Here is a 27,084-nt window from a genome sequence, read left to right on the forward strand (position 1 = left end):
AGGTATCATTTTCCCAGTCTATGGTGAGAAAATAAAGGTTCAAAGAGGTTAAGTAACTTGCCTGAGGTCACAAATCTAGTAACGAAAAGAGCTGCAATTCAACTAGACTTAACATGCCAAATGGAATGAATCAGCTTCTCCCGAAACCTGTTCCACCCACCCTCTTCTCTGTCTCGATTGGCCACTCCAAACTTAGAGTTATCCACGGCGCCTCTCTTTTCTCATGCTTCAACTCAATCCACCAAGGAAACCTATTGGCTCTGCCTTCAAAATGTGTCCAAATTTGGACTAGCTCCTCCCTCCTTCCACAGCTCCCACCTCACCTGCATGACCTCAATAGCCTGTTCTCCCTGCTTCCACTCTTGCCCCTACTGTCTTCCCTCAACACCACAGCCAGAGCAATCCTGTAAAAACATAAATCAAGCCCTATCACTCAAAGACCTCAATAGCTTTCTATTTTTTGAGTAAATAGACACCAAAGTCCTTACAATGATGGACAAGGCTCAGACCTACTCGGAGTTCATTACATTTTAGACCCACTTCCTACCCTTCCCACCTTGTATAGGCCTTCCTGCACTTCCTTCATTACACCAGGCGGGGTCCTGCTTCAGGGCCTTTGCACATGCTTTTCCTTCTATAACACTCTTCTCCCAACTCTCTGCCTGGCTAAGTCCCTCACCTCCTTCCAGCCTTAACTCAGATGTCATCTCAGTGAGGCCTGTGATTGCCCTGTTTACATGGCAGCCCTTTCCTGGGCACTTCCGATCCTCATCCCCTGCTTTTTTTTTTTTTTTTTTAATCTTAACACATCACTTACTAACATTTATATAATTTATTTATCTATTGTACTATAGTTTATTGTCTGTCTCCCACTGCAAAAATGTAAGCTGTACAAGCCCAGGGATTTTTGCCTGTTTCAGCCACTGCTATATTCTAAGTGCCTGGCCCATAGTAGACCCTCAGTATAGATCTGCTAAATGAATGAGTGGATGTAGTGTGACATCAAAGTTTAAGCTTTTAACCACTGACTTGTAGTGGCTCCTGGGTGGTTGCAGTGGCAAAGAAATTCTAAAACAGATTATTTTAAAGTAATTTTTTATTTTAATGAAGATATATGAGCTATGGGTTTTACAGTTAATACTCTCACTTGTTTTCCTTGGGCTAATGTTCAGATTGGCTTGATCTTCATTATCCAACTCTATAAATCTCTTTATATAAAATATTGTGTCATGTGCTTGTGGAGTAAGGAGAGCAGATAGGAACACATAGCTAAGCCTGCTTTTTTTGGCACTTGCTCGATGGGGGATAATTAAACACAATTGGCAGATATTGCTCTTTGAAATATTACCTGTGAATAAAAACATTGCATAATTTATTATTAAGATATTACTTGAATTGTCCAGTTTTTAAAATTCACTATATTTTTGGTCAATTGTAATTCCTACTGAGATATTAGTACAGCTTAAATTCTTTCATTAAGTCTATTTTAGATCCAGAGATAAAAAAAGAGTGGTAGACTTCAACACATATTTTCTAAACAGTCACTTGATTTTATTTACATTGTAAAAAATGATCACTTTTGGGGAAGCTGTTAATGAAGAGAAATCATAACAGTTTTCTACTAAGGGTAGTGATTTGAAGAGCGTGGTTACCTTATCCTTCGCCAGGAGAAATGCTTTCCTCCAATAATGTTACTGATTTAAGCTGAGAGCAGACATGTGGAGTCGTGTATGACTGTGAACATGAGCTACTGTCATGTAATGATGAGGTCTGGAAGATAAACCTGGCAAAATGACAATATGTGACAAAAATAATATACTTTTCCTTATTTTTATAAACACAGCCAGTTTCTAGCCTTTGATAGTGGATTTTATAGGAACTGTTTAGAGGAAAGTTGTGTAGCAGTTTTCACCTATAAATCAGGCATGGAGCATTCATAAAAGGTGTTGCCTGTATTTATCAAAATGTCTGTCACTTTGGTTATGAATCAGAAAATACTGAAGTGGCTCTTTTGGCAAATGCCTCAGAACTTGAAATAATTCATTATGGCATCTTGGATGGGTTCCTGTTTGCTGATTATATCATTTGCATGAGTACATCAGAAGCCGGGGATATGCAATTATCTGTTCCTGTTCGCACTCCTGACTCATTGCTGGACTTTGAGAAATCACTCCAGGTTAGACGTATAAATTTAGCCTCTAGTTTGAGCCGATGAGACAATTGCGATTGAGTGTCCACTTGGGATATACGAAGCCAGAACTAGAACCGGGGTTCTTGGCCCCCACTTAATGCTCTTTGCGTCATACCACACTCTTCGACTCTCTGATTCCATGAAGCCTTTTAAATCTCCTCTGTTTTTCTTTCTATTCTTCTAAACTCTGGTGATTTGTCTATACTGATGGCTCATGACCTGTCTTTGACCCATTAATCTGTTATCCATGGACCACAGGCTCACAGCAGAAGCCACGTATGTTAGATTTACAGAATAACGTACACCCAAAACTATTTACATTATTTTTAACAGTGACTTTCAGAATCTTCATGCTTTCATGATTAAGAAATGAGAATGAAAACAGAATAACTGAGCATTCAATCAGAAATTGAGAAATAACAGACTAAGGAAATGGATGAATGACCTAAATTTTTCCTGGAAAAGATTAGAAGTATACATAAAGGGAGTCTTCACGTATTTGAAAAACTGATTGCAGAAAAATGTGTGTTGATATATTTTCTGTTATTCTCAAATGATTGTTAGAAGTTTCTAAGAGGTCCCAATGAAATGATGCCTCAATTATAATCAACTATCTAGGAGAGGAGAAAGTATCTATTCGTAAACAGATAATATTAGTAAGCTATTTTTATGTCACCAATGAAATCCATTATGAAAACTGCTATTTCCCCTTTTATTAACAGCAGAAAAAACTGGACTTCAAAGAAGATGAGCTATTAAGACCCGAATCATGCTTTTTTTTTTTTTTTTTTTCCGAATCATGCTTTTAAAGTTACCTTATTTCTATAAAGAAATTGAAACTGTCATTAGGTGTTCATCTGTTTTCTCTTTTTAAAGTGTAACTGTGTTTGAATTATGTGCAGGTACCCTTCAGTATATGGCACCAGAAATAATAGATAAAGGACCCAGAGGCTACGGGAAAGCAGCTGACATTTGGTCTTTGGGCTGCACCATCATTGAAATGGCCACTGGAAAGCCACCCTTTTATGAACTCGGGGAACCACAAGCAGCTATGTTCAAGGTCACATTTCACGTGTCTTAAATGTCTTAAAAACCAGTGGTTAAAGCTCTTCATAGCTCCTGGATGTTCCATGTGTGTATGTCATATTTTTTTAGGTAAAATGACAGGAGCCTAAGTAAGCACAATCTAAGATATAAAGTTCAAGATTCACTCCCCCCGGTCAGCACCTCTGCCTCACATGGAGCATCTCTCTCCACATTAGTTTTCCCAACTATAAAGTGCGATTCAGTGCAACTTCCTGTGACTGCCCTTTCACAATGCAGTATGAATAACACATCACTCCACAGAAGATGATTTAAGCTCTCTGGGAAACACAGTCTGAAAAATCTTCCACTGAGGGAGATATAAATACATGTTTTATCCATTGAGGTATTAAAGACATATTTTCCTTTACTCCTCTATCATCATAGTTTGAAGGCGCCGTAGATAAAAGGGCATAGTTGCTATTTTAAGTACATCAACCTTATTCTCATCTATCTACTCTTCTGGCCTGTTAATTTGCCCATTAGTAGCTGTTTTGGGGGTGGGAAAGGAAGCAGCTCCATCTCTCACAATAGGGAGCACAGGATATGGAAATAGGCCCGAGAGAGCCCAGGGGCCACAGCTTCAGCATCCGGGGCCTGTGCAAACAGTGACCTGCCCATGAATCCCTGTAGTCCTCACCTGCCACTTCACCAAGCCAGAGGAACATGAAGCTGAACACCTGTTTCCCAAGAAGTAAAGCTCACATGCCTGCTATTCTCTAAGGCATCGGACTTTTGATCATAATTTGTTATTCCTTTCCCTGCCACTGATCATGTTTCTAGTACTTACTCCGTTTGTGAATAGCCTCTTATGAGGGACCACATATTACATACCTTCTGTGTTTGTACAAAGCTTGGTTTACTTTAAGAGACAATATTGATAGGCTACTGCTGATACAGAAATAGTAGTGTAACCAAACCTGAAAGAACAATGAGAGCTGCTCAGGGAGCTGCCTTTCTGGACCTGAATGGATGTCTTTCTCTTCTTGGCCAGTCTTTCAAGTTTTCACCAATCTCTAGGACTTCACTCTGAAATGCTCCTCTGTTACCCACACGGTGCCGGGATTATTATACAACATGCTTTAGATGAGATAGCATACTCTGGCACAGATTTGCAATGTTTGAATCCAGGCTCTGACACAGTCAAACTATTTGATGACTTTAGGTAAATTACTAAACCTTCTTGTATCTCAGTTTCCTCATCTATAAAATGGGTATAAAAATAGTACCTATCTAATAAAGGGTTTTGAGGAGTGGATAAGACAATATGCGCAAAGCACTTAGAACAGTGTCTGACACATAGTAAATAAAGGCTTTATAATTATTACAGATAATTATATCTTATTATCTATATAATAATAAATTCATATAAGCTATTTAATAACAAAGAAGATTTCCTTAGGAAGTTTTCTCTGTACTAAATACATGAAAACATTACTGAAAAAAAATTAGAATGACGTCAATGAGAAGAAAGTTCTCATTGTTATAGAAAAACTGTTTAAGTATTTTTATTTATTTTTATAAATTTATTTATTTTATTTATTTATTTTTGGCTGCATTGTGTCTTCATTGCCACGCGGGCTTTCTCTAGTTACGGAGAGCGGGGGCTACTCTTCGTTGCGGTGCGCGGGCTTATTGTGGTGGCTTCTCTTGTTGCAGAGCACGGGCTGTAGCCACGCGGGCTTCAGTAGTTGTGGCATGTGGGCTCAGTAGTTGTGGCTCACAGGTTCTAGAGTGCAGGCTCAGTAGTGTGGCACATGGGCTTAGTTGCTCCGCAGCATGTGGTATCTCCCTGGACCAGGGCTCGAACCTGTGTTGCCTGCATTGGCAGGTGGATTTTTAACCACTGTGCCACCAGGGAAGTCCCAATTTTAAGTATTTTTAAATATCTCTTTTAATGTAGGCAATTTGAGACAGGGAAGACGTTCACAAACCGTGGCATAGGAGAAACAACATATGCTTTAAGCCAAACAAATGAAGGTTCAAATACCAGATCTGCCTTTTCATAAGCATATAACCTCACACCCGTGAGCCTCATTTTTCTCATTGCTGTAACAGGGATAATATTTAATCCACTGGGTTGCTGGGAGTATTCAGTGAATCTCATAAATGGAAAAGCCAAGCACAAAACTTTGAGGACTGAATTATTATTTCATAGTGCTGCTGTCTACTATCTTAAGCTAATTACTATGCCTGTATCATTGATAAACTTACAAAAGTGCTCTGGAAACTTTCCATAACCTACAGAAAACAAGTCCTGTCTCTCTTTGAGAAAAGCCATGAACTTGTAGTATATGATAAAGGAGCTTGTTGCATTAGGTGACCAGGTTATGGAACCCAGAGCCCATGGGATAAGATGGTCACTCAGAAGTCACGTTGTGCTGTGTCTTAGGTGGGAATGTTTAAAGTCCACCCGGAGATCCCAGAGTCCATGTCGACAGAGGCCAAAGCGTTCATATTGAAATGTTTTGAACCAGACCCTGACAATAGAGACTGTGCTAACGACTTGCTTATGGATGAGTTCTTAAAAGTTTCAAGCAAAAAGAAAAAGACACAACCTAAGCTTTCAGGTATGTTGTTGCCTTGAAGGGGGTATAGGTCAGAGTCACTAAATCCTAAACTTTTAAGGTGGAAGATTTTTCCAGAAGTAAGCTAATTTGCTTAAAGACATACTGAAAACTGGTCAGGAAGCAGTGTTACCATCAGTTTCACAAATGCTAGGGCCTCACACATAATAATCTTCCATCACATGGTTAGTAGGGAACTAGAATATAAGCATCTATATACTAGTGTTGCTGATACAAAGATCAAAGTTAAAGAGGTGAAATGTAGCCTTTTCAAGCTGAAACTCCAAATTACCACAGATGGGCTATAGGGCTATTACAGAGCTGTTAAACTTCTAAACCATCTAGATAATATGTTCTTTCAATTTTAGGTAGTAGAAAATACTCATTGCCTCTTAGAGGAGACTATCTTCCTGAATAATTAACCCCCCCTCAAAAAAAAAAAAAAAGAGAAGATTGCCAGTTATAAATAAAATAGCAGTGTAAAAATATAAATTGTCTTTTTGCAATAATTTCCATAACTCATTTCAGAAAAGAAAAAACAAGTGAATGATTCGTTTGTTGTTAGCATTTTTGGGGATTATGTGGGAAGACATGGGCAGACTGAATGTTTGGAAAGGACATCAATCCCATTTCAAGCATTCACTTCATTTTTTGTTGATTTCTTAGTTTAACAACAAACCCAACGCGTGCTTATGTTGCTGTGTTTGCTTTTCTTTCCACAGCTCTTTCAGCTGGATCGAATGGTGAGTTTATTTTTATATTGTCCGTTGAACTGAAGCTTGGTGCATCATGGTTAGGCTCTAGATTGCCTGTCAAGGAGCCTCATCCTCTGCTCCTTGCTTACATGGAGGGGCTCCTCTGGGTACTAAGGATGTGTGGCTGCAAGCCTGGCTGGGTTCATTCCTTCAGAAAACCCCTCACCTTTCTCCTTCATGAGAGAGGCTTCCATTGTTCCTCCCTGAATGGAAGACGGTGACTCTGTTTTTGAAATCTTCAATTTGAGAGGAGTCCATTCTTTCTTATTGAGGAGCCAGCTGGCCACCTACTGGATTTCTTGTGGAAAATTTCAATGCCAGACACCTTCCTCTATCACCTTTGGCGTCCTATATTCTCTCTGGATTTAGTTGGTCAGGACAAGTTGTGATTTTTAATATTGGCCTTTGAAGATCATAACTAGGAAGGTAAATCTGCTCTAGGAAGATCAACTAATGCATTTCAAGGAATAGGAAAGAAATGACCATGGCTTTGGCTTTTCCTAAGTTGAATGAGCTGTGGATCACGTAGGCAGGGGCTTAACTGTTCACTGTGAGCGTCGTGTGCATTCTTCCACAGGCCAGGGGCAGGCTTTGGCAGGTTCCTTAAGGTTCCTTAAGGTGCCTCAGCCCAGAGAAGAGGCCCAGTAATTGGGGTTTCTTGGCCACAGCCTTTCCAGATTCCTCCTTCAATTCTGAGAGTCAAGGAGAACTCTGTGAGGAGAACGCCCTCCCTTTCCTCCTTTCTCCACAAGCAGCCTAGATGCTGGAAGGCAGTCACTGCATTTCACAAGGTGGACCCGGGGTGCTCCACAGCCTTCCCACCAGCCTGTTTTTGGTGTCATAAAATGGGCACTGATTTTGTACTTAAGCAGAAGTTGATTCACTTTGGACTTAGTTGGAAGTTGGTTCTGATCCCAACTGAGCCACTTTCTAAATATGTGACATGCCGCAATTTACTTGTTTCATCAGGCATTCTATGTTGGGAACAGTACCTACTTCACAGATTTGGTTCTGAGAACAAAATAAAAAATATATAGCAAAGGAGGCTGGAGCCATGCCCAGAAGCTCGATGCATGGTAGCTTTATCCCTTCCATATGCGTCGGTTTTTGTTTTAGGAAGCATTCTCATTACGCACATATTGAAATTATGTGAACTCAACTCTACACACTTGGCAAGAGAGAGCTAGAGAGAGAGAATTTAAGCTGATAGTTTTGCCCGCAAGCCCTCTCGGTGAGCATGTGCCTTAGAACAAGCATGAGATGGAAGGTGTCCATCTGCCCAACTCTGGGTCACCTTTCCCACACACCCTCCCCCCTCTACACTCAGGATGACTCAAGAGCATTTGGGACTCTGCTCTGGCTTTAGAGTCTAACTTTACTTAAGATGTTTTAGAATCTTAAGGGACTTCCTGGCAGTCCAGTGGTTAAGACTCTGTGCTTCCACTGCACGGGGCACGGGTTCGATCCCTGATTGGGGAACTAAGATCCCACGTGCTGCACGACCAAAAAAAAAGATATTTTAGAATCCTAAGATTTTATAGAGTCAGAATTAAGAGGCTGGGCATTGGGGTCACAGCTGGGTTCACGCATTAACTGGGTGACCTTGGAAATGACTTACCCTTAGTCACCTCATCTGTCCACTGGATTCAGTTAGAAAACCTGCCCATGGGTCTTTGTAACTATTAAGTACGATTACACATGTGACATGCTTAGCAACTGCCCTAAGGTGGTTATTATGACTATTATTGCTGGTCTCTTCTTGCTCTGGCCTGCCCATGCCCAGTGGCTCGTTTAGAATTGTAGACCACAGTGCAAAAGTCTCCTCTCCTTTTCCTAAAAACCCTCCTGTTCCTCCTCTCTCAGAACTTCTTCCAGGCCTCCTGAATTCTCTGGATTTTTTTTTATCTCCCAGTGACCCATCCCTTTCTGTTCTGCCCTCTTGGCCTGAGACATTGATTTGCTTGATAAAGATGTTTCTGGCAAAAATTACTTATTTTAAAACCAGTATTTGATGAAATGTAGGCACCTCCTATTGTGCCAGTTCAGTCTCCATCAAAATAAATAAAAGCTTACATTTGTTATAGAATCATAATGTCTGAGAACTGGGAAAGACCTAAGAGATCATCTAGTCCATTAGTTTCCAAAATCTGTGTTTAGTAAAGAACCTTTTTTTAAAATATGAATCCTTAAGCAGAGCCCTGATATATGACTGAAAGAACATATTTGTTTCAGGAAAAACAGGGTTGGAGCCTGTGTTCTAGAATCACAGAATCCTACTCACTCACCCCATCCAAGGCAGCCCCAAGAAATAGGTGAACCTTAAACTTCTGAGGCACACAGTTTACAAATTATGAATCTGGTCCTTTATTTTATAGATATGAAAACTAAGACTCATAAATGACCTTCCTAATAGGAGGACAATAAAAACGAAGGTCTCAGAACCCAGAACTGCTGGGCCTGGTGCTTCCTCCAGTTTCACACCCCTTAGATACTCCTTTCAGAGCCCAGGAGGCCCTTTCCTCGCCGACCCCCTGCATGGGTTACACTGAGCATTGGGAGGCACCGTGGTCCCACGACCAGCCACTTACGTAGCATAATTTTGCTACTCACTGGAACGAGACACTTGACAAATAATCTTGCTGTCTTTCAATAGGTGTGTCCGTGTGTGCACGTTTTTAGAACCATTAATCGTCTCCTTCCCCCTCTCGTGACACGCAGAGTATCTTAGGAGCATCTCCCTGCCAGTGCCTGTCCTGGTGGAGGACGCGAGCAGTAGCAGTGAGTACGGCTCAGTTTCTCCAGACACGGAGTTAAAGGTGGATCCCTTCTCTTTCAAAACAAGAGCCAAGTCCTGCGGAGAAAAAGATGTCAAAGGAATACGGACGCTCTTTCTGGGGTAAAGACCTGGCTTATTTTGGGTGAGAGAAGTATGTTGTGTGTCATTTTGTAAAGAAGATTGTGATTTGTGCTGTCTGAATTATTACAGCATCCCCGACGAGAATTTTGAAGACCACAGCGCTCCACCTTCTCCTGAAGAAAAGGATTCCGGATTCTTTATGCTGAGGAAGGACAGTGAGAGACGGGCCACGCTTCACAAGATCCTGACGGAAGACCAAGACAAAGTTGTGAGAAACTTAATGGAATCTTTGGCTCAGGTAAAACCCCTCATGGAGACTTCATTTCCCCTATTTTAACAGTGTCATAACCACTTGGAACTGTCGCACGTGATGTGAAGACATGAGGAAGCTGCCGCTCTCCTGATGATAAAACAAACCTACCCCAGGGATAGGCAGATCCCTAACACAGAAACTGCGTTTTTGAACATAAGTTATTTTTAAGTCAGAAGCAAAATTTTCATGTTGATGAAGTTCCAGCTGGTCCCTACAAGCCTTTTCACCCTTCATTCATTTGTTTATTCATTCAATCAATAAACATGCACTGAGCCATGTGAATTGCTAATTCTGATATTAGCATGAGGGTACCTGCCATTGGCTCCTCTGAGCATTTGGGAAACATCACAAATTCAACAGAGACCCCTGTGCTTGGAGGGCTACAATTAGATGGAAGGTGTTGGGCAATAATAAGTAAATTATCTAGCATGCTAGGAGGCCATTCGTGCTATGAAAAAACAAAGCTGGTCAGTCAAACTCGTTTTCCCTGGTGTATTTGTTTGCTAAGTTGTCGTAACAAAATACCTTAGACCCAGTAGCTTAAACAACAGAAATTTCTGTCTCACGATTCTGGAAACTGGAAGTTTAAAAGCAAGGTGTTGGCAGGTTTGGTTTCTCCTGAGGCCTCTCTCCTTGGCTTGCAGATGGCCACTTTCTTGCTGTGTCCTCACCTGCCCTTTTTTCTCTGTGTGCCCCTGGTATCTCTTCCTCTTCTTATAAGAGCACTAATCCTATTGGATTTGGGCCTCACCCTTATGATCTCACTTAACCTTAATCACCTCCTAAAGACCCTGTCTCCAAATACAATCACATTGGGGGTTAAGGCTTCAAAACATGAATTGGGGGGTGGGGGGAATGGCACTGTTTCACCCATAATACCTGGGAAAATGTATTCCCTGGGATTCTGTTTACAGAAATGAGGAAGAATCCCCTCCGAACTCTGCCCCAGTGGAGATTGGGTTTCTCCCACCTCCAAGCTGTAGGTGATGCCTCCTGTGCCTGGAGCAGAAGCTCAGGCCCCCTTTGGGTGTAAACCTCCCAGACATGCTTGGCCCAGACATGACACCTGCATCCTCTTTCAGTTCTGTTGGCATCAGGGACTTGTGTACCTGCTTTAGCACCTGTGGCCACCACCTGTCCCTCCGTGATCACTGTGGATGACACATAACTTCTTCCCTCCCTTCTGTCCTAGGAAAATAGCTGCAAAAAAGGATGGAGCTGGAGGGATTGGGTCCAGTTTTAGTCTCAGCCTAGCAGTTTACCTGTATCTCAGCTTTTATTGGGATGTAAATGGATCCAGGCTCTCTCTTTCTCAGCTCTTGCTCTATAGCCCCTGCTTGTCTTTGTCTCGAGAACCCCGCTAAGTTTCTCTGCTGATTCCATCGCCTTAGGAATTCTGTAATGTTCACATCTTTAAGTCCCGTAGGAGGAGCTGAAAGGCTATGTGTGTGTCAGCAGGGTCTCTGGGTACAGGGAGAACTGAAATCTCCAGTTTCTGGGAACTGAAATCTCCAGGTTCTGGGTCCTCTGGGTACAGGGAGAACTGAAATCTCCGGGTTGGTTAAATCTCCAGTTCTGCGTTTCCCAGAACTCTGACTTGGGTCCTCGAGGGAAGCTGCCCCCCAGCGAGCAGGGACTCTGAGGCCCAGAAAGGAGGTGCTCTGGGGCGAGGGGCAGCCAGGCCTCTGAGCTGGAGGTAGAATGAGTGCTGAGGATGCCATGCAAGAATCTGGAGATGTGGAGGAGACAGAAGCAGTCTGGAACCTTTAGCTGTCCCTCTTGCCTTTCTGTCTGTTCACCGTGGTCATTCAAGAACTGAGAATCGGATGGCGTAAGATAAGAAGGGGAATCAGGTTTAGATGGAAGGAGCAACTGGGCAGTAATTGGAGGTCCTTCATTCAACAAATACTTATTGAGCATCTACTAGATGCCAGGCACTGTTCTATGTGCTGGGGACACTATAGTGAGCAAAATAGAAAAAAAATCTGCATCCCATTGAAGCTGACATTCTAGTGGAGGAAGAAAAGCAATAAAAACACAGTAAACACGTAGTTGAATACATAGTAACAAATATAGTTAACTATATAGTTATGTGTTGCTACATACTATGTGTGTTACGTATATGTTTCTATAAATGGTAAATATATAGTAATACTAGCAAACACTTCCTATGGGCCAGATGTTGTTCTTAGTATTTCCTGTGTCTCTACTCACTTAATCCTCTTGACAATAGTCCTACGGCACTAGTTTCAGTAGTATCCTCATTTTGCAGATGAGGACACAGAGGCACAGAGTTGTTGAGTAACTCACCGAGGCCAGGCAGCCCTAAGTGATGGAGTCGGGATTTGAACGCAGGCGGCCTGGCTCCAGGGTCAAGTACCACACTGCTCTCCCCACTGCTACCCCAGAGGGTGACAAGTGCTGGGAGAAACATAAAGCAGGGGAGGGGGCAGGGCTTGGGTTGGGGGAGGGAATCACCAGCAGCCACTGTGGAATGAAGGCTTCTGTTTTAGGTCAGAAACACAGAACGCAGGGATTGCTTAAATCTCGTAATCATCCCCAATGAGTGTGCTTTTCTAATACAGAAAGTATCTGCTTGTTTGGGGGTTTTCTTTGTCTCCCTGCTGGACTGTAGGTCCATCAGGGCAGGGACTGCCTTGGTTAGTGTCGTTGACCCAGCCCTCAGCAAAGAACCTGGCAGGTTCCATGACCATGCTGAAATTCTTAAATTTGGAGTTGGTTAATCCTATTCAAGTGTTTGTGACTCCCTAGTTTTTTAAGCACGCTTGAATGTTCTCTATAAAAGGAGAAAGGAAAGAAAAACTTAAAAGCGACTGTCAGAGGGCATGCCTCAGTGCACCAACATGAAGTGACCAGTGGGGACCAGAAGTGATTCTGGGGTCAGAATCACTTAGTAAATCCAGAATCGTCAAGGGATAGACAGGGTGCTTCTGACTGTACTGCTGGGGACTCTATGAATCCGCTCCTGTGGCATCCCATGGTGATCTTGTGATAGAGCAGGTCCTGCCCCAAGGTTACTGCTGGTTCATCCAGCTGATTGGGGCAATAGAAGGTAATGATTAGGAGCTTGGGTTCAGCCTCAACTTGACTTTGAGGCCTGGTTCCACCACATAAAGGCTGTGTGATTTGAGCAAGTTATTTAACCTCTCTGAGGCTGAATTTCCTAATCCATAAAATAGAAGAAACAATGGTATTCACCTCATAGGGTTGCTATAAGGAGTAACTAAGATCATGAATCATTGAGATAATAATAGAATGTATTCCACAAATGTTAACTATTATTGTTATTATTATCATTTTCAAGCAGGCTAATAACAGTTATCTAGTATCTTTAATTTTCTTCTACTACCAGATGGAAATAAGTCTTTTCATTGTATTAAATATTTCTATTAATAGATACATCTTTACATTTAAGCCTACCCTTTAGAACAAGACTAAAAGGTAGATGTTGGTCAGGTCCTCAAAGCGGCCCATGAAAGCCCTTTCAATCTGTAACATCCTTCTGAAATCCACTCACCATTTTTAAGGAAGCTTAAGGGATAAAGAAGAGAGAGCCCCTTTGCAGGAGAATCTGTGATGGTCCTCTGAGTGGTCAGGAAAGGCGCGCTGTCAGATGCTACTTTCTCATACTGAATCAGTCTCACCTGGTACCTAAGATGCTTGTTCATGAAGGCACGTTAATGAGTGCACACGGAGAGGCAGGAGTGAGAACAGAAATAACTATTAGGTACGTGATGAAATATCCCAGACAGAAGAACATTTCCCAGGGTAGACAGCATTCCTTTGTAGGGCAGTGGCATCAAAAACCAGAAGCAGCATGTTTTCCTGTTGTGAAAACAAAGCTAATGTCCAAAAAATGATTGCTATTTAAACTGCTGGCAAACACATAACTGATTTTTCACTAAGATAAGCTTCCAATTTCTGAATAACTCACATTTTTCTTCTTGAACATATTTTCATGTTACTGTGATATTGCCTATGAATCTTTACTTTGGTTGTAATTTAGTTCGTGGTAAGAAAAGAAACAAAGTTTATAATTGTTCCCAGTCTGATTTTAAAATATTCCCTTAATGACAGTTTTCAAGCTTTTCAATATAATTTTTTCTCGTCAAAACATAAACATGAGAGGGAGCTCCCAAATGAAAATATATTGAGAGAAAGAACTTGATGGGACATTTCTCTTTTATTTTAATAGACTCCTAGAAATTGTAATTTTCACAGCCCAGCTGAGGAATTTAATTTTAATGATGCAATAACAAAATGTGCAATATGAGATAGAAATGAGCATAATAAAAATCCAGTTGTTTCTTAAAGTTAAATGAGGATAAATAACATCCTACTATGTTTCCTTTAAGGAAGCAATATTCCTTGCTCAAAGTAAAAAAAAGTTCAACTTGAGGGAGGAAATTTGTTTAAATATTGTATTTAATTTTTAATATGTGAAGTCATCCATTTGGTCCATTCTTATAACTAATTGCCTTATCGGTGGGTAAGGAATGGTTTCCCGGATGGAGTCTGAAGCGAGCCCCTTTTGACTGCAAGGAATTGACGCGCTTTAAGGGCAGTTGAAGGACTGGGGACATGTAAGCAGACACACGTAGCAGTGAGGGAAGTGGCCTCTTCAGGTGAATTCCAACCACGGCGCCTAGCTGAGCCTCACACAGGCTGAAACTAGAGTGTGATTCCAAGGACCTTCAAGTCCCAGGAGTCAGTACATCTCTCCTCTGGCTCGGTTGCTATTGGCCCGCTTGGTGTGCCATTGCTGTTTCCATCCACTTCTCTCCATACTGATCATCATTCTCAACTCAGTTGTTTTTGCTTCCTTCCTTCCTTATAACTGGATGTACTCTTGCCCCTATTTTATTTTATTTTTTAAAAGTTTTTTTTGATGTGGACCATTTTTAAAGTCTTTATTGAATTTGTTACAATATTGCTTCTATTTTATGTTTTGGTGTTTTGGCCATGAGGCATGTGGGATCTTAGCTCCCCGACCAGGGATTGAACCTGCACCCCCTGCATTGGAAGGCGAAGTCCTAACCACTGGACCGCCAGGGAAGTCCCATTGCCCCTATTTTATGACTTATCTCTCTGGGCAGACTTTGAGCCTGAGATCCTATGGCTGAATCTCTCTTTAGCTCCCAGTTAAAATTTCTGAGAGTGGAATCTTATGGCCCCAGCCTGTCCCTGTTTGGGCAGAGCTTTGTCTATCTGACTCTATCATGACTCTTAGACAATGTATGGGGGCAGGTGCCTTTCCTCCCAAAGTCTGATTATTTCTCTTTTTTTGCAGGGGAAGGAGCCATATAGTTCAAATATGGTCTTTCCCCTTAGCAGGGGGCATTTCTAAGCCCAGTTCTTCTTGGCAGGGGCTGTGGGATGGCAGAGCCATGGCTGATACATCCAGCACAGATACATCTGATCGACTGACAGATTATTGGTTATTCTTCACAGGGGGCCGAAGAACCTAAACTAAAATGGGAGCACATCACAACCCTCGTCGCAAGCCTCGGAGAATTTGTGAGGTCCACTGACCGGAAGATCATAGCCACCACCCTGTCGAAGCTGAAGCTGGAGCTGGACTTTGACAGCCACGGCATTAGTCAAGTTCAGGTGGTGCTCTTCGGTTTTCAAGATGCTGTAAGTATGATGTTTTGCCCATGTTTTCCCGCAGACTCCAGCCAAAATTAGTCAGAAAAATGGGATAAAAACATGTTGTTATCTTTTCTTTCTTTAATAATTTCGATCAATTCTGTTCTCTTTGGATCATAAATAAGCACCAGATTTGTTGTTTGGTGTGTAATCTTGTGTCTCCCCAGATTAGATACACATAAAATTGAACACCATGGAAGATAACAAAACTCACAAACCTCTCCCATGGCTGCACTTTGTTCTTATGAAATCATGTAGTCAGTCACTATTTATTTTGATGATTTTAGCAACAGAGCACACTTTAGTCCTGCACTTTCTAATTCTATATGAGACATGCCATCTAGTGGTCATTGAGAAAAATGTAACCGTACAGACCGGAATGATCGGTAATTTTTTTCCCCCCTGCTGTGGTCTCCATACAGAACATTTTAAACATACTTGTTTAATAAATATTCACTTTTTCCTAGCCAGCAATGTACTTCAGAGCACAGGGCATCACTGGATGAAAATTAATTCACAGGATCTGGTGAGAGATCGCTGAGGATTCCTCTCTCTCATACTGAGTTGCTATGCAACACAAACTTGAAGCCAGTTTTCCAGAAGCCTGATTCAAACCATATGCGATATTCTTGAATGAGACTTGTCTGTGGAACTGTGTACCAAAAAAAGCCTGAGGTCCTTCCTGGAAGGCCCTTACGAGGTGTGGGAGACTGAAATAAGAGAGTTCTTAAGTGGCAGGGGGGGCGGATGGTGGTGGGATGAATTGGGAGATTGGGATTGACATGTATACACTAATATGTATAAAACAGATAACTAATAAGAACCTGCTGTATAAAAAATAAATAAAATAAAATTAAAAAAAAAAAAAGAAAGAGAGAGAGAGCGTTCTTGACAGTGCCTGTCGTGTGAATAGGGAAGCACTTTGCATAATTTTATTTAAATTCCCCAAACTGACTCACTCCTAATGTGTTTATTGCTCCTACATAGGCGATGTCTTGACAGTTGCATTTGGTGCATCACATGATCCCTGATTTAAAACCAAATTGTAATCCTTCAGTGGCCACTTGTGCTCTCAGGAGCTCTGTGTTAGCCGCTCAGTCTTGTGCTGTACTGTGGGCAGGGCAACGCTCCTGACTCCACTGGGGTCATGGAAAATGAGAGCAAAGCCTATCACTAATAGTAAATGCTAAAGGCACACTCACTCTGTAACTAGCGAGCCCCAGCCATCTGCAAACCGAATGAAATAATTTAGTGACTTTGTACTTGCCTACACATTTGGTTTCCAGCCTAGAGATTGGAAGGCAAATAGGCGAGTAGAATTCAGATTGAGAGTGGGTAAATTGTAATCCTGGGCCACAGGCCAGGTCTCTCTCTCTCTTTCTCTCTCTCTCTCTCTCACACACACACACACACGCCCCGTTCTTGCTCACTCACTGTCCAGGATGGGAATGAACCCAAAGAATGGGCCGGATATAATATACTGTTTAATGAAGGGCTATGAGGAGCCAGTCATGGTGATAGAGGATCCCTCTTCCATTTACTACTTGTGACCCTCGAGAGAAATATTCTTAGTTACTAAATGTTATACCCGCATTTCTCAAATAAACAGGCAAGTCCTTTATGTAAGTACCAGGACAAAATCAGTCTGAAAGGACTTCCTAGAACAGGTGGGAACCTAGCAATGGTTCGCTTCCTTAGGAGCAACTACTCTAAGGAATTCCTCAGACAGACTGCCGTGTAAACTGGGGGATTTTGATGAAGATGGACCAAGGGCAGGAATAAGCAACTGGAGCTCCAGCTTTTGGTGTGAGATCACAGCTAGGTCCCCTTCTCCCCAGCTTCTTCTTAGCTCTCTAGTCAGAGCCCTGTTGGGAAAATAGCCTCTTTTCTTAGATGCCCGTGTCAACCAGAAATTAGTGGAGTTAACTCAAATTTTAGATAAGCCTCTCTGAGCCTTATGATAAAAGTTATTTTTAAAAAGGTAATATGGGGACTTCCCTGGTGGTCCAGCAGTTAAGACTCCGTACTCCCAATTCAGGGGCCCCGGGTTCGATCCCTGGTCAGGGAACTAGATCCCACATGCATGCCACAACTAAGAACCCACATGCCGCAATAAAGGTCCCGCGTGTTGCAACTAAAGATCCCAGTGCAGCCAAATAAATAAATAAATAAATATTTTAAAAATAAATAAATAAAAATTAAAAGGTAACGTGCTTGGCTTATACATACAATGGAATATTATTCACCCTTAAAAAGGAAGGAAGTTCTGACATATTACACTAAGTGAAATAAGCCAGACACAAAAATACTATATGATTTCACTTTTGTGAGATACCTAGTATAGTCAGATTCATTGACAGGAAGTAGAATGGTGGTTGTCAGGGGCTGGGTGGAGAGGGCAAGGGGAAATTGTTGTTTAATGGGTGTAGAGTTTCAGTTTTGCAAGATGAAAAGAGTTTTGGAGATAGAAGGTGGTGATGCTTGCACAACAATGTGAATGTATTTAAGCCATTGAACTGTACACTTAAAAATGGTTAAGATGGTAAATTTTATGTTATGTGTATTTTACCATAATTTTTAAAAAGAAAAAGAAAGGTAATGCATATATCTACTTCAGTGTCTACTTAAATATGTGAAATATTACTAGTCACTAAAAAGAGATAGCCTGACAACAAAAGTTTTTAATGTGAACAGCTTTTCTGGAATAGTTTGGCAGATTATTCCCCTGTTTAAAAAGATATAAGCAACACACCATTGTAAAGCAATTATACTCCAATAAAGATGTTAAAAAAAAAAAAGGTATAAGCAAGTGTGGGAAGGAAAACAAGGCATGCACTGTGGCACATCTGTAGGTAGCATGTATGTGCTCATATTCCCCCTTTACTGGTGTTTCCAAGTCACCAGAGTATGCTGCAGCACTTGGTTGTGTTAAACAGCAGTTATAACATTTAAGAATAGCAATTACTTTTACTTAAATCCCCTTGGACTCTTTTTTTTCCTCCTTTACCGCTTCCACCATCCAATCTGCTGACATCGTGAAAGGCGGAAGCTACAGGTTCTGAGTCCCAAAGAGGCAACATTCCCATTTAACCAGATTGCCTTTCATTTAAGTGGTGTATCTCACTTGCTTACATGAGGATCGCCAAACTTCATTTTGAAGTGGCAATTTTGCATTTGTTTTCCACTGACATAAAGAAATTATCCACCATTCAAGGTAAAGAAACCTTTTAGTTATTTTTGTTGATGGAATGTCATCCAGATGTGTGCATCAGCTAGGTTATTTGCAATTAAATATTAAAGTAGACCAAATGTCACTCTCTTCCTCCAGGTCAATAAAGTTCTTCGGAATCATAATATCAAGCCACACTGGATGTTTGCCTTAGACAGTATCATCCGAAAGGCGGTGCAGACAGCCATTACCATTCTGGTTCCAGGTCAGAAATACTTAATTACTTGGCAAATATTTAGTGTTTGATATTTTCAATTACCGTTCATTATCATTTATGGTGTCTCCTCACTGTTTTTAAGACCAGGTTAACCTTTTTTTTTAAATCTTTAAAAGCCACCAAATAATATTTATCTAGTGCATATAGTCTGAGCAATGGTACACCCAGCAAAACGTTTGCTCTGAGTGAGGAAGACTTGCTTCCTTGTCTTTAAAGAGCATAGTTGGATATGAAGACAAAGAGAAAATGATACAGGTGACCCAAATACATATGCATTTCAATATACAGATATCTGTGCCCACAAAATATATTCCCGTGTCATCCTTTACCAGTGGTTCCCACACCTGCTGGTGCACTGAGTGATGTAACGAACTGCGTGATGTAAGGAGCTCTTTAAATTACAGCTTTCAGAGCTCCGTCCCAGACTGGGTGAGAATCTGCTGGGGATACAGCCCAGGAATCTGATTTTCATCCAGCTTCCAGGTCATTTTGATACACAGCCAGGTTTAGAAATCACTGGTCTAGACAGGTCCCAGCTGTGTTTGCAGTGAGATACAAAAGGGGTAGTGTTCATGAAACCAGGTTTTATGGAGTAAGGGAGAGACGTATTCATATTCTAAGACAAACTTCCAAAGTGTTTTGATAGTGTACCCATTAATAAAAATTTTAAGCAGAGCTCTTTCACCTTACGTGTGTGTGTGTGTGTGTGTGTGTGTGTTGTGTGGATAGGGATAGAGAAATAGATTGATTTAGACATACGAATTAGAAACATGTTCTATTGTACTAATTTTACATGTATTATAAAGTGTTCTAAAGTAGAAATCTAAAAATATAAGTATGAAACATTTTAAATTTTATGTTATTTATAAATGGTACCACAAGCTTTTAAGTTATCATCAACCCTTCTGAGTTGTGGAATTCCCTCTCTTCCTTCAGAATACCTTGTTTGGTTTGAGAGTGAGGAATTAACTTATTTCTTTCTTATGAAAGGAAGGAATGGAAGAAGTTCTAACGTCCCTGAACATGCTCTTCCTCTACAGAGCGCACCTGCACCCCTCGTCCCTCCTGCCACCTACCTTTGCATTCTTGTACCTTTACCTTCTTCGGGTCTCAGTTTACAGCATGCCTCTGCAGAGAGTCCTGACCGACCCCGAAGTCTACAGTAGGCTCCGCCATCACTCTCTCTCCCTGGAAATGGTTTTTCCCCATTGGTGACACTTGCACCAATCAGAAACTGCTTTTATTTTCTTGTCTAATAGCTGTTTCCCTCACCAGAGGGTCTGTTTTATTTTATTTTGTGCTAAGCACACTGTCCAGCATGGTGCCTGGAAAATAATAGACTCCTGATAAATATTGGTTGAAACAATAAGTAAATGAGTTTCACCTGGTTATAACAAATTAGTGTGAAAATTTTTGCAGAACTTCGAAAAAAATCCTAGAGAGGCTTTGAAATGCGTGACTAGTGGTTGGATGTGAACCTGAGGAATCTAAAGCTGATGGAAACCTACTGTAATGCTCTAAGGAAGTCAGCACATACTTATGTTTAGATGGTTGATCACTGGAATAAGGTTGGCTGTGGGAAATGTACCCAAGAGGGGTTATAAACCCAAAAGATACAAGAGGTGAGAGAGATTAGGTGCGTATCAGTAAAAGCGATAGGTATAGGCCATGAGTTATATCCAGTAGTAACCTAAATTAAGAATGCTCAAATGAGGAGAGGAGAGAGGGATTATACTTTGAAATAATTTAACTAGCATATAAATAATCTGTTAATCTAATTTTTGTTTAAAAAAATCCTTTTAAAATGGATTACCTAAATGCAATGAATTGTATCCTGGAATAGGAAAAAGAACATCAGTGAAAAACTGGCATAATTTGAAAGTAGTCAGTAGTTTAGTTAATACAATTGGTACTGTACTGATGTTAATTTCTTAGTTTTGACAGAGGTACCATAGTTACATAAGATGTACTGGGGGAACTGAGTGGAAGGTATATGGGAGTTCTCTGTATTATCTTTGCAGTGTTTCTGTAAATCTAAAATTCTTCCAAAATATAAAGTTTATAAAGCACACTGATTATCACACTGTAGGTGAAACACTGTTAAGTTTAGAGAGAGTGAAAGGGACAGTGCAGCGAGGCATGTCTCCTCTCATGGGTGTCCCCGTGATGGGCACTGCTTTAACCCAGCCATGTGCAGAGCAAGGCACGTTCTTTATGCAAAGGGTTTGCTAAGGAAAGTTATTTGTCCTTCCACTGTGAATTGGCTTCTTTGAGGCCACTAGGGGTCTCTGATGACAACTGAAATGACTGTTTGGAAGCATTTTAAAAAGTGGACCAAAAAAAAAAAAGGAATTCCCTGGCAGTCCAGTGGTTAGGACACCACACTTCCACTGCAGGGGGCACGGGTTCAATCCCTGGTCGGGGAACTAAGATCCTGCAAGCCGTGTGGTGCAGCCAAAAAAATAGTAATAGTTTTTAAAATAAAATAAAAAGTGGAAATTTTAGAGAATTACATTAAGAAAGTATTTTTTTTATATTCCTCTCGGGATAGGGGAAGACAATGTACACTGTACACCAACATATAAATGATGAAATATATGAACAAGAGGAATTGATTTCAAGCATTTGACAATTCCATCAAATTTCCAAATGTCCCTAAAGATTTTGTAATACAATTAAGATTCAAAGAAACACTAAAAATGTCTCTCTTTATAGTCCCCTGATAAAAATTCCTTTTAGATGACAAAATACTACAATTTACCTACCAAATTTTAAAAAACATGCTAAAGAAACCAACAAATTCAAAAGTATACCATCATAAATACATACATTTCCTAGATGTGTTTGCTGAGAGAACCCAGATCTTGGTTTCTAAATACCATTCTCTAATAAAAGGAATCAGAGCTCCTTGGAGAAATGGTTGATTTCCAGGCCTAGGGCAGAGGAAATACAAGATGAACTTGGAACATACTGTGATGGCAGAAAGTAATGAAGTGCCCTCAAGGGATGGAAGCTTATTCAAAGGACACTGGAGACAGCTTGAAGGAGTTCCCCAAAGTCTAAGCCAGAACAAATTAAGCAAAAATTAAAATAAAAGAATAATAGTATTGGATTATAGCCCATAGAATAAACTAAATATCCATGAGTCCATACTGATATAAGTAATTAAATAAATAACTCTATGGAGGAGAAGGGCCAGCTCTTTTTTTTTAGTAGAATTCCAATTAATTAATGTAGAAGGAATGAGGGAAATAGAAAATCACCATCAGGCAAACATCACAGTAATAATTACTGCAAGCAAGAACAATCAATGGCTCCTAAGATCAGTAGGCAAAAGTGTGCTGAGAAACAGGATATTTGAATGGTCTGGGGAATCTCCCCACAAGATATCTACTAATTACAAAGAGAAAACAGTGACACCCCCTTTATCAAAAGATCAAGGTAAGCATCACTCGTAATAAGACACATCAGCATTATGTACCTCTTGATATGATGCCCTGAGAAGGGCACAACATCACCTTTGTGGTATTCTTGTCAAAAATGCAGAGCCACAATCTCATCATGACAAGACATAAGTGAACTAAAAATGAGACACAGTACAAAAAAAACTGACCAGCACTCCTCAGAAGTAAGGAGGTCATGGGGGATAAAGAAATACTAGGGTTAGGACTTCCCTGGTGGCACAGTGATTAAGAATCTGCCTGCCAATGCAGGGGACACAGGTTCGAGCCCTGGTCCAGGAAGATCCCACATGCCGCGGGGCAACTAAGCCCGTGCGCCACAACTACTGAGCCTGCGCTCTAGAGCCCATGAGCCACAACTACTGAAGCCTGTGCACCTAGAGCCCGTGCTGTGCAACAGGAGAAGCCACTGCACTGAGAAGCCCACGCACCACGATGAAGAGTAGCCCCGCTCACCGCAACTAGAGAAAGCCTGCACGCAGCAACGAAGACCCAATGCAGCCAAAAATAAATAAATAAATTTATTAAAAAGAAAAAAAGAAAGAAAAAAATACTAGGGTACTGTCACAGATTGGCAGAGACTAAGAAACATGACAACTAATGCAGTGTGGGATCCCCGATCAGAAAAAGAACATTCTTGGGAAAACCAGTGCAATTCAAATAAGGTCTATAGATTAGTTAATACTGTTGTATCCATGTTAACTTCCTGGTTTTGTTAATAGTGCCAAAGTTGTGTAAGATGTTAAGTTTAGGGCAAGCTGCTAAAGGATATACAGGAACTCTCTGTACTGTTTTTGCAACTTTTCTGTTATCCTAAAACTATTTCACAGTGAAAAGTAAAAAATAAAAAAGTGTTCAATCTTCTTTCTTCCGAAAAAGAGCACACAGAACAGAGAGTACAGTGCAAGCCTCTTAAGAGTTTTTTTTCTCAGGCTGTTTTCCCACTTGTCATCAAGGATCAGCCTGTGGATTACTGGCAACATTAAGTATCTGTTGTTACTTCTCAAGTACAGTCTGGCTGTGGGTGACCAGACGGAGAAACGCTGAGCATGAGATCGTGTTGGCAGTGCTAAGGTAGAGAGAATCGACAATGTAGGCACACTTCTCATAGAAACTCTAATTGTTTAAACTGCTAGAGCACTTGGTATTCCTACCAGTTGTGAAGCTGAATCAGTCATGTGCCCCATGTCCACATTAATGTAAAATGACCAGCATTGTAAACTATATGCAGTGCTTGATGCAAGGATCATACGTCGTTCTGACAAGTATTGTGATCCTAATTGGCATCAGAAATACCTTGTGTTAAAGAAGCTTGGTCTAGTTATTTTCCTCTGGGGAATTAACCAGTTGGGGTGGAGTGGGAGGGTAGGGAGGTGGGAATAATATCGTTGTTTGATCCTGTCTTGCTGTTTTGGAAACATGCACCCGCTCTAATTTCCCACACATGGGCTTAAACGCCGTCCACTCATTCCAGGGTCCCCTGGGTCCCTGCCTTTCTCCTGACACTTGGCTGACACATGTTATCTTTGTACATGCTTTTATGACTCTTCTGTATATTTGCCCTAGTTCTCCTTTAGGTTGTTATCTCTTTGAGGACAAAGACCAGATGCTCTGTCTCATTTGCATGTTTTACAATGTCTATTCGATGATGTATCCTCAGGGAGCCACCATTGAAAGACCAAAATAACAAAGTATTGCATTCACTTACATTTTTTAAAAAAATAAATTTATTTATTTATTTATTTGGCTGCATTGGGTCTTCGTTGCTGTGCACGTGCTTTCTCTAGTTGTGGCGAGCAGGGACTACTCTTCGTTGTGGTGTGTGGGTTTCTCATTGCGGTGGCTTCTCTTGTTGCAGAGCACGGGCTCTAGGCGCGCAGGCTTCAGTACTTGTGGCACACAGGCTCAGTCGTTGTGGCTTGCAGGCTCTAGAGCCCAGGCTCAGTAGTTGTGGCACACAGGCTTAGTTGCCTGTGGCACGTGGGATCTCCCCAGACCAGGAATTGAACTTGTGTCCCTTGCATTGGCAGGCGGATTCTTAACCACTGCACCACCAGGAAAGTCCCTACAATTTTCTACTTTTTTCTAATTATTGAGAAAAATTTTTAGTCACTTGCACATAAGTAAAATGAATAATATATGATAATTTAAAGTGTACAGAGGGGAATGTAAGGGGAATGTAAGGGAACATTTAAATGTAATAATAAATATCAGAAATTTTCCTTCCCCCAAAGTGAGATTATATTCAGCAGGACAATAAACCTTTTAAATTGTTTTTAAAATTTCAGTTTAGAGACCATGAGAAAAAATTTAGAAAATTTAAAAGGCCTACTCTTGCTCTAATTTAATATAGAATTGAACTCTCTTAAATTATTTTTAAAGTAAGATTTTTTTCACTGTTTTTTTCCGTTATAAATACAAATAATCCTAGTAGGATAACTTCCATTCTGCCAACATTTTTTGAGAGACTAATATGTCTTAGCCCCTATACCAGGTGCCAGGCTTACAAAACTTAAACACCTGATTTTGAGTCACACCTACTATAGATGATCTAGGAAATAGAATTTTGGAAGGAGAAAGGAGATAATGCAAAAAAAAAAAAAAAAAAGCAGTGTAGAGGTGGAGTTTGGTTAACCTTAAGAGATAAAGGGTGAGGATGTGGAGAAATTAGAACCTTTGTTCACTATTGGTGAGGCTGTAAAATGGTGCAGCCACTATGGAAAACAGTATAGTGGCTCCTCAAGAAGTTAAAAATAGAGCTACCATATGTTCCAGCAATTCCTCTTCTGGGTATATATTCAGAAGAATTGAAAGCAGGATCTCAAAGAGATATTTGCACACCCAAGTCCATAGCGGCATAATTCACAATAGCCAAGAGGTAGAAGCAACACAAGTGTCCAATGATAGATGAATGGATAAACAAAATGTGGTATATCCATACAATGGATATTATTCAGCCTTGAAAAGGAAGGAAATTCTGACACATGTTACAACATGGATAAACCTTAAAGACATATGCTAAGTGAAATAAGCCAGTCACAAAAAGACAAATAACTGCATGATTCCACTTTCATGAGGTATCAATAGCAGTCAAATTCATAGACACAGAAAGTAGAAAGGTGGTTGCCGAGGACAGGAGGGAGGGGAGAATGCAGAATTGTTGAATGAGTATAGAGTTTCAGTTTTGCAAGATGACGAAGTTCTGGAGATTAGTTGAAAAATAATGTGGACATATTTAACACTACTAAACTGTACCCTTAGAAATGGTTAAAATGGTACATTTTATGTCATGCATTGTTTCACCACGATAAAAAAAAAATTTGAAAATAAACAAAGATTGGTAAAGGAAGTCAGGGCTACATAAACCTGGCCCTAAAAAGGGCACTCTAGGGCTTCCCTGGTGGCACAGTGGTTGAGAATCTGCCTGCCAATGCAGGGGACACGGGTTCGAGCCCTGGTCCGGGAAGATCCCACATGCCGCGGAGCAACTGGGCCCGTGAGCCACAACTACTGAGCCTGCGCGTCTGGAGCCTGTGCTCCACAACAAGAGAGGCCGCGATAGTGAGAGGCCCGCGCACCGCGATGAAGAGTGACCCCCGCTCGCCACAACTAGAGAAAGCCCTCGCACAGAAACGAAGACCCAACACAGCCATAAATTAATTAATTAATTAATTTTTTAAAAAAAAGGGCACTCTGGTTTTGTTATGAGCAAAAGATGAGTTCTTGTTTAGATTGTTGAATTTGAAGTGCTTCCTGCACAGGAATATTTAGAGGTATTGGATGTAACAGAATCAGGGCTAGATTGTCATCCACACATCACATGTACTTACTCTTCATAGATTTTAATGAGCTCATCCGCGGAGGGTAAGTAGAAACATAAAACCGAAGAATGGAATTCAGGTTCCAGCTTTTAAGGGGCAGGTAGTAGACAAAAAGGCCCTGGCGAAGAGAAGCAGCAGCCAAAGATTTAAAGGAGAACACCATACACAGGTCAGGAGGGCAGAGAAAGAAAAGTTACCTGGAGGATTTGGCGATGGGTAGGCCCTTGGTTGCCATAACGACTATATTGGAGTGGTGGGAGGGGTCTTGCATCACTCCCACTTAAGAGCCCTCCCCCAGCACAGGGGCTCTTAACCTATGGTTCACAGACACTCGGAACAGGCTTCAGGGAGTCAGTGAGCCCTCAGGAAATCCAGGGAAAATGCTGTATGAATGTGCTTCTCTTCTGGGGAGAATCTCCATTGGCTTTCATCAGATTCTTGGCGGGTTCTGTGATCTAATGAAAGTTCCAGGTGCCCCACAATGAGACATCACCTCAGACCTGTAGGAATGGCTGTCATTAAACAGAACACAAATAACAAATGTTGGCGAGGAGGTGGGGAAAAGGGAACCCTCCTACACTGTTGGTGGGAATGTAAATGGGTGAAGCCACTGTGGAGAACAGTATGGAGGTTTCTCAAAAAACTAAAAACAGACCTACCATATGACCCAGTAATTCCACTCCTGGGGATATATCCAAAAGAAACAAAAGCAGTAATTTGAAAAGATACATGTATCCCAGTGTTCATAGCAGCGTTATTTACAGCTGCCAAGGTATCAACAGATGAATGGCTAAAGAAGTGTGTGTGTGTGTGTGTGTGTGTGTGTGTGTGTGTGTGTGTGTATAATACTACTCAGCCATACAAAAGAATGAAAATTTGCCCTTTGCAGCAACATGGATAGACTTGGAGGGCATTATGCT

At 41.1% G+C, this 27,084-nt stretch overlaps 1 protein-coding gene across 4 annotated transcripts in view; it reads left to right on the plus strand.

Moving 5' to 3' along the window:
* MAP3K5 (mitogen-activated protein kinase kinase kinase 5) overlaps window positions 1-27,084 on the plus strand; it is a 227,139-nt gene that overhangs the window by 188,952 nt on the left and 11,103 nt on the right. For 2 of the 4 annotated variants that reach the window (XM_036871441.1, XM_036871444.1), the window contains 7 exons: window positions 3,094-3,251; window positions 5,667-5,844; window positions 6,564-6,584; window positions 9,315-9,492; window positions 9,583-9,751; window positions 15,239-15,424; window positions 18,765-18,870. In XM_036871441.1, the coding sequence (XP_036727336.1) occupies window positions 3,094-3,251; window positions 5,667-5,844; window positions 6,564-6,584; window positions 9,315-9,492; window positions 9,583-9,751; window positions 15,239-15,424; window positions 18,765-18,870 (996 nt within the window). Of the gene's footprint in view, window positions 1-3,093; window positions 3,252-5,666; window positions 5,845-6,563; window positions 6,585-9,314; window positions 9,493-9,582; window positions 9,752-15,238; window positions 15,425-15,903; window positions 16,163-18,764; window positions 18,871-27,084 lie in introns of those variants that run through there. The other 2 variants (XM_036871443.1, XM_036871442.1) reach the window with 2 other exon arrangements.

Source organism: Balaenoptera musculus, chromosome 12, assembly GCF_009873245.2.
Source record: "Balaenoptera musculus isolate JJ_BM4_2016_0621 chromosome 12, mBalMus1.pri.v3, whole genome shotgun sequence".
Lineage (NCBI taxonomy): Eukaryota > Metazoa > Chordata > Mammalia > Artiodactyla > Balaenopteridae > Balaenoptera > Balaenoptera musculus.